The sequence below is a fragment of the Barbus barbus genome (genome assembly GCF_936440315.1).
Source record: "Barbus barbus genome assembly, chromosome: 22".
Classification (NCBI taxonomy): Eukaryota; Metazoa; Chordata; class Actinopteri; order Cypriniformes; family Cyprinidae; genus Barbus; species Barbus barbus.
Genome location: NC_136750.1, coordinates 4,646,240 through 4,656,408, shown reverse-complemented (window position 1 = coordinate 4,656,408; position 10,169 = coordinate 4,646,240). Strand labels below are relative to the sequence as shown.

Sequence of the window (10,169 nt, the reverse complement as noted above, 5' to 3'; positions counted from 1 at the left end):
CTTTCTTTCTTCGCTGTGTGTGTGTGTGCATGTAAAGTGTTGTGACAACTCCTATCCCGGAGTGCTTAAGCGCACATTCCATTCCTCGTAGCAGTCCCCCGGGTACGGCCCACCCTTTTCAATTAGAGCCGCAGCCACAGAAAGACCAACAGGTGCAGAGGCCACAAAACAAGATGAATTAGGCACTGAGCCAATGCAGCCCCTGAAACACATGCAATTACACCCACCCAAACACACACACACACACACAGCCAGTTCACACATAACTTGGACATATTTGTCGCCAGTTTTGAGGTTCCAGTGCTGAGATGTTTCTGGCCTTCTGTTCAACATTCTTAAGACACACTGTCAGCTGGACTGGTTCTGCGTATCTCAGCATCCAGCGCATAAATATACTTGATCTCATCCTCTGTTCAAGATCCAGTCCCATAAAAGCAACGTGGTTTATGTTCTGTCAACTTTTCACATAGGCTGGACTGTCACATAATGAGATCAGCAGTTGATCAGTGCATTACCATCCATCATTGACTTCTGAACAGACGTTCTCTGGTCGGAGCGGATTAGTGGTTACTGTACAGGACTGTCCTGTAAAAACTGGAACTGACTGAAGTTGGATCAAAAGCATTTGCCGGATCAGAATGAATCCAGAGAGCAGCTCACTTTTGAGTAATAACAAGTTTCTGGCAATGGCCTTTCAAGACCCCTTTTCCTGACCATAAAATCCAGTATAGTGGCTTTAACCTGGAGGAATCGTGCCGAATTCATGTTTTAAAGAGCAAAACAGAGTCCTTGAACAATGAAAAGGGTTGTATAGTAACTGATGAACAGTCAAGTATTAAAGAGTATGCTTATAGCAAAGGCCACACTTAACATTAACGTTAATGGGTATTTACACGAGTTATGTGTGGAACCTTTTCAAATGACAGATTCATATTATTAGTGGTGCACTAATGCAATTGGCACTATTACTTTAGCTAATACTAAAGGTTAATGATTTGAACAACCCCTAAACCTAAGTTATAGCATATACTCTACAGTTGAAAAATTTGGGTTGTTTTTATAGTCTCTTTTGTTCACTAGTGCTGCATTTATTTACTCAAAAATACAGTACAAATTGAAATATTGTGAAATATTATTAGAATTTAAAATAGCTGTTTTCTATTTTAATTTACTCAGTTGAAATCTCAATTTCTCCAGTTTTAGAAATCAGTTTGCTGCTCAAGAAAGCAGTGATTTGTTTGCTATTATCAATATCAAAAACAGTAGTGCTGCTTAATATTTTTTTTCAGAACTCTGATGAAATCAGAAAAGTTTTTACAACTTTTGAACAAAAAGAACAGCATTTATATGAAATAGAAATCTGTAACAATGTAAAAGTCTTTAGTGTCACTTTTAATGCATTCTTGTAAATTCTAATCATTTTGTTTTGTCAAAAAATGCCTTAAAAGCTTTGAACGGCAGTGTAACTTGTTAAACAACGTTTGTGCTACAGACATGATACATAAAACCCTGCAGCATTTTGAAGGAATGACAAAAAAAAGTGATCAGTTGTTGCCAGCTGGATCAAAAAAATAAAAAACAAAATCCCATATGAGGGACAGAAGCCATATTGTATCCAGGGACAACAAGCAAACACTTAGCAAACAGCCAAAACATGCTGACAACCACATAGTAACATTAAAAGCAAAAAAAAAAATTATAAAGTAAAAACCAAAACAGGCAAGCACCACTTGCATTTTCCTCACAAAACGTAAGTACCTAATAATAATGATTTTATTCAGTGTATATAAGAGAGAAGTAGACTCCAAAATTAAATTTAAAAAATATACAGACCCTCAGGTCCTGTCATTGTACATCATACAGAGTTAAATCAAATGAAAATTCATGCTAATTCCACAAAGGCTAGTATAATGAAGGAGCTTCTTTGCTCTCATAAGAACACTCATCTCTTTTTGAAATATACTTTCAGGCTGTGCTTTACAGCAACCGAGCAGATTTTCCCCACTATAAAGTTGATTTGGTGGAAAAGTTTGGCCTTGCTGCTATGAGTGACAGCAAACAGAAGAAAATCTGTATCTGGCTGAAATACAGATATATGGAGAACAGACCGTGAAGAATGGCTTTTGGTCCTCTAAGAAGTTTGCATATCCCCCCTAAATGTGTATGGGAACAAAATATTGTATTAGTTCAAATCCACTGTTGAATCTAGAATACTAAAGGAGTAAATGCTTGTTTGGCTAATATTGCCCACAACATCCTTATTATCCTATTTATTTATTTCTACTTCCCAGTTGTACAAATGTGTCAAAGATTGCACTTACAGCTGTTGTAAACTATCCTAATTTAAAGGCAATGTGATGTGTGTACAATGGTTTGTATGATATTATGCTCCAATCCTCTAACTTGTTACTTTAATGTTGAGTATTGTCACCAGTAAATGCATACCTTGCAGTGCATCTGGATTGAGCTCTGGTGAAGGAGTTGGCTCTTTATTTGTGATTGGATTGTGCTCTCTTGTGCTCAAACACGGCATGACCAGCATAGACTGCCATAGACAAACACTTTTCTGTGGCTGTGTTTCCACATTTACTGTTTGTTTCAGTTAACTGTCCATTTCATGGGCACTTAGATTCAGAAAATATCTTATTTGCACAGTTTCAAGCTGAAAATCACAAGTCACATCACAGTCACAATACAACAAGGATTTCTTCATATGAGGTGGTTGACTACTGACCAGACAAATACTATGCCTTAAAGTTTGGGGTTGGTAAGATTTTTCATAATTTATTTATTTTTGAGAGAGAGAGAGGTATGCTTTTAATCAGCACAGATGCGTTAAATTGATCAAAAGTGACCGTAAAGGCATGTATAATTATAAAGATTTAGTTTAAACAGAAAATAAATGCTGTTCCTTTGAAGTTGTCGCTTTTGTTTATTTATATTTATTTATTTATTTATTTTATTATTATTATTTTTGATGATGATGAGATGTTTTTATATTCTTTTAAATAGAAATATTTCACAATATTACTGTTTTTACATTATTTTCAAATAAATCTTCCGACATCCAACTTTTCTATTATTCTATTATATATTACTAGTTAATAAAAACCATCAATATTATACTTAATGCAATATATTATTATTATTTTATTAATTATGCATGACAACTTATTTACACACTTCAAATGTAGAAAATCACAAGTCACAGTATAGCGATTCCAATATTTTTGTTATGATAATATATATTAAAACTGTGAATAAAGTGCATAAACTTACACCTGCTCAACAGGCTGTCACATAAAATACTAGAAATTAAAAATGTCCTGTAAAGGCATCCAACTTTTGTCAAAACTACGGCGATGACCTCGTCCTCCTCACCCCACAGAGCATATGGAAGGGGGACGTTCTGGAGTGGGTTTTCTGTGAGGCTCCTGGGGACTCCGGATCACTTTCTGGGTCTGAATGTAATTGCGGAGCAGCAATGTACACAGGTACAGCGGGAAGAGACGGTCGCGACTGATTCACAGATAATTTTGTCTTTTCCTGCTCAGAAGCCTTCAGACCTCTCAAGTGGATCACGAAATTTGACGTCTGCTGTTCCAAAGACATGAAATCCTCATGGATCTCAGAAAACTGTCAACGGAATGAAAGGAAATGATTTACTGAGCAAATCAAAGCATATAAAAAGCAAAAATATGCGGGGTTTTTTGTCTGCGTTATAGTATTTCTTCAGTCATTTTTGCTCTAAACTGTTAGAATATACCCTGAAAAGTGCCCTGGGTGAACATCTATTTAAATTGTGTTAATATATATATATATATAATATCAATTAACTCTAATCTGCTGAATGCAATGAGGTATGAAGAAATACATTTACATTTAGTCATTTAGCAGACCTTGAAAAGTGCCCTGGGTGTATTGTCACAAAATATATATAATTATCGCTCAGCTCTAATCTGCTGAATGTAACTGTAAGACATTAAGTTATTATAAACATTAACATCATGATTTTCTTGAAAGCTGCTTTGAAACAATGTGTATTATGAAAAGCGCTATACAAATAAATTTGACTTGACTTGACTATATAATAGGCCGAGGCTGTTGTTATCTGTAAATGTCTTCATACCAGATCAGTGTTGGACTGTAATAACTCTTTGGTCCATGTAGAGTCGATGGTGGTACCGAAAGTCTCGTTCAGATGTTGATGACTGCTGCGAAGTGCCTGAGGAAGATCAGCCAGCAAAAACACACTTATTCAGGCTTTATCGCATGAAAGTTACTGTATTGGCAATATATACAGTACTTGTCTTGATATGCCTATTTCTGAAACTTGTAAAACTGGTTCAGAAATGACTATATAAGGTTTAATTTTGTGTGTACTGACCTGTAAAAGGTTTATATTGGTTTCCAGCTGCGTCCGGCACTGTTGGACTTTGTTTTTGAACTGACCGAGCTCACTGAACAGGCTCTAAAACACAAACACACACACACGCATATATCAGTAAACATGCATCACAGAGTGCCACTGTAAGATTTTATATGGCAATAGTGTATCACCTCAGTGTCTGTGAGGACGGCGTGAGGGTCGTGTGCTTCCTGTGTGATGTCAGGCCTCAGAGTCACTCGGGTGTGTAACTCCTCCAGCAGAGCCCAGCGCTTCTGTAACCTGCTCTGAACCGCACACACACTCGCGTCACACTCATGCTGAACCTGCAGCAGAGAGCGCAGACCGCTCACCCTGAGACACAGAACATCAGCGTTATAAACCCGCAGAAAACACAACAATACAACACAATCATTAAAAGAACACACTAAGACTGACTATCAGTTCAGAACAGACAGAAACAGCCAACCAGAAAAGAGTTGACTGAAAACTACCTAGATCAATACTGACCATAGAAGATATACTATGCCAACGTTTGGAGTCAGTAAGTGTTTTTTTTTTTTTTTTTATCTTTTTGAAAGAAATAAAAACCATTTAGCAAGGACGTGTCAAATTGATCAAACGTGACAGTAAAGATATTATAATTAATATATATATATATTTCAAATAAATGCTGTTCTTTTAAATTTTCTAATAATCAAAGAATCCTGTAAAAATGTATCACAAAAATATTAGTTTGTTCATTACAATACTTAAATTTTTGCTCATTTTTACATTTTTACTACTGCCCTGTTAACCTCTATCTATAACTTTTTTTCCTTAAATTTCCTCAATTTTATCTTTATTTTTCCGTATATATATTCCGTATATATATTCTGAATATCCTTATTATTACCTTACGTAACTTGCCTGATTTATGTACACTGTTATTCAAGGTTGGACACTAGGCTGTGTTTCATAATCCTAAAAACTTTTTAATATAAAGATTTATTTTAGGCATGAAATTTGTTTTGTAACAATTATAAACTGTGTGTGCACTGTAAAAAAGTTTAGTTGAGTCAACTTTAAAAAAACTTTGTTACCCCGCTGCCTTCAAATGTTTTGTTGTCTAAATTTTTTTCTGTGTGATGCAGTTGTTTCAGCATGTTTTTGAGCTATACTAGTTATACTAGTTCATTCATCTTAATTGAGGGCCAATAAACTTAAATTTTCTTGTTTTCTGGACAATAAAAAAATGAGTTTTATCTACAAAAAAAAAGTTGACATGGCAAAATCTCAAAATTATTTTTTACAGTGTATGTGCATAATATTTTAATATTATATTATAAATATTTTTATTTATTTTTTAACGGATGGGTTGGAGTGGATATTGAATATCAGGCATACATGAGAACTCCTTTACTGCCGTCTAAAAGCATCCCAGGATGCACCTCATGATGTTTGTTGAGAGAATTAACAAAATTGACGTCTAAAGAGTGCAGACTAAAGAAATCAAACTATAAAATAGCTTTGATTTGCGTAAAATTTTTGGTCACTATCTTCTATTATTCCTTTTTTGTATGTTATCATTTTAATACCTTTACTAATTTAAATTTTGTGGGAAGTCGTGGCCTAATGGTTACAGAGTTGGACTCGTAATCCAAAGGTTGCGGGTTCGAGTCCCCGGCCGGCAGGAATTGTAGGTGGGGGGAGTGAATGTCCAGCGCTCTCTCCACCCTCAATACCACAACTGAGGTGCCCTTGAGCAAGGCACCGAACCCCCAACTGCTCCCCGGGCGCTGCAGCATGGCTGCCCACTGCTCCGGGTGTGTGTTCACGGTGTGTGTGTGTTCACTGCTGTGTGTGTGTTCACTGCTATGTGTGTGCACGTTGGATGGGTTAAATGCAGAGCAGGAATTCCGAGTATGGGTCACCATACTTGGCCGTATGTCACTTCACTTTCACTTTCACTTTACAATTCAAATTAAGTAGATATGTCTGAACTTTTCTCTCTAGTCATGAGCATTGACAATACGAGCGCACAGTTATTTGTCATGAACATTAAAATGAAACTGGATATCGAGAGGCAGAGCGTGAGAGACCTCTCTTCACAGGACAGCTTGTTGTCTGAAATCCTACATGACACAAGACTGGGTGTGAGACATTTTAGGTGGAGTTCAAGCCTAGAAACAACCACACACATAGAAGCCTGAACAGTTTGTGACAGTGGGTAAATATTTTGTCATCTAGTTTATCTCACCTGTCCCTCAGGTAAGAGCGTATATGGTTAACTCTGTCTCGAAGAGCACATTTCTCCTTTTCTTCAGTTTCTTCCTCATAACTCTTCCTGTGGAGAGTCCGAGATACTGCCTGAATGCAAAAACACAAAAATGATAGGTATTTACAAACATCACAAATTCCTGTTCAGCAGGATCAACAAGAACATTCTGTTTCCAACAGCAACATAATTTGAAACAAAAATGACAGTAAATGTAATGACATGACGGCATAATGACTTCTGACACATTTCATTAATGACAGTGTTCCTTCTGACAGATGGTGTTAATGCACCACCCATCCATTACAGACTCACCTCTAGTCTGGTGAGGAGGACCCGTATGTGTGGCTCGCTGGGGTCCGGCAGGGGCTCGTGGAGGAGGGACACGGCTAAACCATCCGCTAGAGCACTGACCTGGGATTCAAGATGACCTGCACCCTGCTGTGGATTTATACTGAGGGAAATAAGATAAATGAAACAAGTATAGAGTGGTGCAGGTATGACGTCAGAACCAGGAAGACTAATTCGCCACTAGTTCCTTTGAGATTTGGGGTTGTAAGATAAGACAGTTTTTAAGATAATACAGTTTGGGGTGTGAGTGTATGCAGTTTATGTTGTAGAACAAAACGTCAAAGTATCATCAAGTTATGTTATTTTACTCATACATTGAAAATTCCCCAAAATCTCGAAGAAATATTGAATCATATTGAACCCGGAACAGTCCCCTACTATTCTGTTTGATCCACATTCGATTTTTACTTCAACTGCTTGAAACGGTGGTTAATTTTTTTATTCTTGAAATGTTATGAGTTTTTCTCATATAGGGTCATAGCAAAGTTCTGACACATAGCTGTGTTTTGGAAAGGCTATACAAATTTTGGTGAGTAAGATGGTGTTAGTTGGCTTCCACGTAATTGATCAACACTTTGAAAAACAGCAAAGAATCAGGTAAAAAAAAATTAAATACTGAACTACTTAAAACAAGTACTCTTGAAATTTAAGACTCAAAGGGAAAACTATTTGTTTAACACAATAGGAGTTCATAATTTATCATATTTATATTTTGTTTTAGTGTTATTAAAAGTGCAATTATGTGAACAAGAGAATTTGGGTATTTGGTATATTTACAGGATCTTACCTGGCTTGCTGGATTTCAGCAGTTTGTCTCACTATCACTTCACCATTGCATGGGAGAATCTGAGAAAAATCACATATAACAATACATTAATATTTGCTTATGTGATATAATGCCATTAGTTGACACTGACAAGCTGGCAGAGGATGCGAAACTAAAAACACTTTTGTTCTGAAACATATTTGAAAGCACATTTTAAAGTCATCTAGATTTAAGAAAAACTTATTCAATAGTAGACGGACCTGCTTTACTTTCTGATCATAACAGAGCAGGAACTGGAAAGCTAAAGCACAGCGACCCATGGCAGCACACAGCAGCCCAGCGAGGAGCAGTCGCCCCGCGGCTTCAGTCAGACCGACAGAGGGGTGCAGAGGAGACTCCTCCAGAAGAACCAAGCACATCAGGGCCAGACACGGACTCCATCTCGGCCAGTTTCTCCAGTGCAGTCTGACAATAAAAGAAACAGCGATTATATAATAATATTGATACAGTTGTCTAAACTTGGTTATGAACATTAGAGAGAACATTTAATTTGATCATTTTGCAAACATTTATGAGAACATTTTAAATGTTCTATGAACGTTCTGAACCAAGTCTTAAATAGTAAAGTACATTAGATGGATGGATTCTTAAACTAAAACTGGGTTTCCATAACATTTTGAGAAGTTTATTTACAAACCATATAACCCCGAAACTTTAACTATTAATGTTAATGGAACAATGTTTGTTTATAACTTTGAAAGAACCTTGTCAGAGTGCTAGCCAAAGTTCTGAGAATGTTCCCAGCTGTGTTCATATATAATTTCATAATTAACTCTACTGTCTTTGAAATATGTACTTTACTGCAGAATGTAGTGGCAAGACTTTATGATCAATGTAACTATGAAATGAAACTTGTATGTTATGTATTTAGAAATATTTGTAATTACACATTTGCAGTGCTGATGTTGCAAAACATTTAAAATACTTTCATATCAAACACAAACTTCAGTACTTCACATATGCTTCAGTATGTTAGTCAACGCATCAAAATACATGTCCTTAAAAAGCACAACAAAATATTAAAACTATGTACTTCAGAGTAAAACCTTTAATCTGACTTTTTTACAGAATGCTCATCTTAAAAGTGTACTGCTCTCTTTAAGTACACCTAATTTGTCCTTGAATTCAGTATTATTTTATTATCTGTAAGTACACTTAAAAAAATACCTTTAAGATTTGAAGTACACTACAAGTGCACATTCAACACAATTAAGTACACTGTTTTTCACAAGGGTTAACCCACTCTCAGCACTCCAAACACCCACCTCATCCATCTCCACTCTTGCCCAGCTCTCTCCTCCAGCTCTCGGCTGATCATCTGTTTCTCCTCCACTGCTCCATCCCCTCCTCCTCGGCCCTGAGTCCCGCTCTGCTCCCAGCAGTTCCACACATGTCCCGCGCTCAGCTGAGGCATGTATCCACATGGATGTCCTGCGGGAAGTGTTTGAGTTCCACAGCCCATGCCGTGGAGACTGAATACTGGATTTTCTAGTTGCACCAGTCGGTCCAGCAGGTTTAATTCATCAAACACTGTTTATTGTTTTCCTTGTTGGTTTGTAAGAAGAGTATGTGCGGAATGCGGTATGGTGAGGGAAGTCAGGTACTGCCCGACCCACCTGTGCCCAGCTGCACCACTCCCTCCTCAAATACATACACATTATATACACACAACAGCTCACGCAGTGCGTCATTTAAAATATACAGCAACTTAAAATAAAAAAAAATGCACTCAAGAAGGACTCAACTGTCTGTTCTGAATGCTTACACTTTAACATATTATTAGTTCCCTTTCAAAAGTTCTCTCACGATGTGTATGGGGAAAACTCCTTTATACTCTGTTCTGAAGCCTTGTGTAGCTGCACAAACCAATGGTGCTTTAGCCCACCAGAAAGGGCAGAGCTGACCTCCACATAAATCGGCTCACATAGCCATTTCATCAGAATCTTCTCCTTCAGCAATGAGGATCATCTCTTCGCTGACTCTGCAAGAAGAAGCCGAAGCCAAAGACGAAGAAGATGAAGAGGAAGCTCAGCTCTGCTCGCTGCCACCGTTGAAGAGCCACTGGCAAGAGAAGACCAGTTTTCCCCTGCGGCCATCCAGCACTGAATACAAATTTCCAGCACACGTTGTTACAAATGTTGCGCCGTGAGTTTGGCTCGATGGATGGGCACAGCGAGTTCGCTGCCTGCCTGGGCAGCGCCCCAAGCAGAGGCTGCGCTTGTTGAGGGCCCGTGTTCTCACTGCGAGAATATGAGTACTGCCTGTCTCCGCTCACGGATCGCCTTCTTTAAGGAAAGCCGTCCTCCCCGTTCTGCTCTCCCATTTCCTTTCTCTCTTAAGGGCCTTTT

The 10,169-nt window shown here is 37.7% G+C and overlaps 1 protein-coding gene across 1 annotated transcript; it reads right to left on the bottom strand.

The window, feature by feature from the left end:
* Positions 1–2,976: 2,976 nt before the first annotated feature.
* Positions 2,977–9,257, bottom strand: LOC306888127 (uncharacterized protein). The gene is made up of 9 exons (XM_079446279.1): positions 9,087–9,257; positions 8,022–8,226; positions 7,783–7,841; positions 6,960–7,098; positions 6,627–6,736; positions 4,561–4,741; positions 4,388–4,471; positions 4,130–4,225; positions 2,977–3,636 (listed from the first exon to the last, which is right to left on the bottom strand). Exons 1-9 carry the CDS (start codon positions 9,233–9,235, stop codon positions 3,355–3,357), a joined length of 1,305 nt encoding a protein of 434 aa, XP_079302405.1. The 5' UTR covers positions 9,236–9,257; the 3' UTR covers positions 2,977–3,354.
* Between the last annotated feature and the right edge of the window lie 912 nt (positions 9,258–10,169).

Excerpts from the sequence above, each read along its gene's own strand:
- LOC306888127 (XM_079446279.1), bottom strand. The coding sequence starts at position 9,235 with ATGCCTCAGCTGAGCGCGGGACATGTGTGGAACTGCTGGGAGCAGAGC. Across the intron at positions 7,842-8,021 it reads ATGATCAGAAAGTAAAGCAG|ATTCTCCCATGCAATGGTGA; the intron begins GTCCGTCTACTA and ends GATTTTTCTCAG. Across the intron at positions 6,737-6,959 it reads TCCTCCTCACCAGACTAGAG|GCAGTATCTCGGACTCTCCA; the intron begins GTGAGTCTGTAA and ends TTTTGCATTCAG.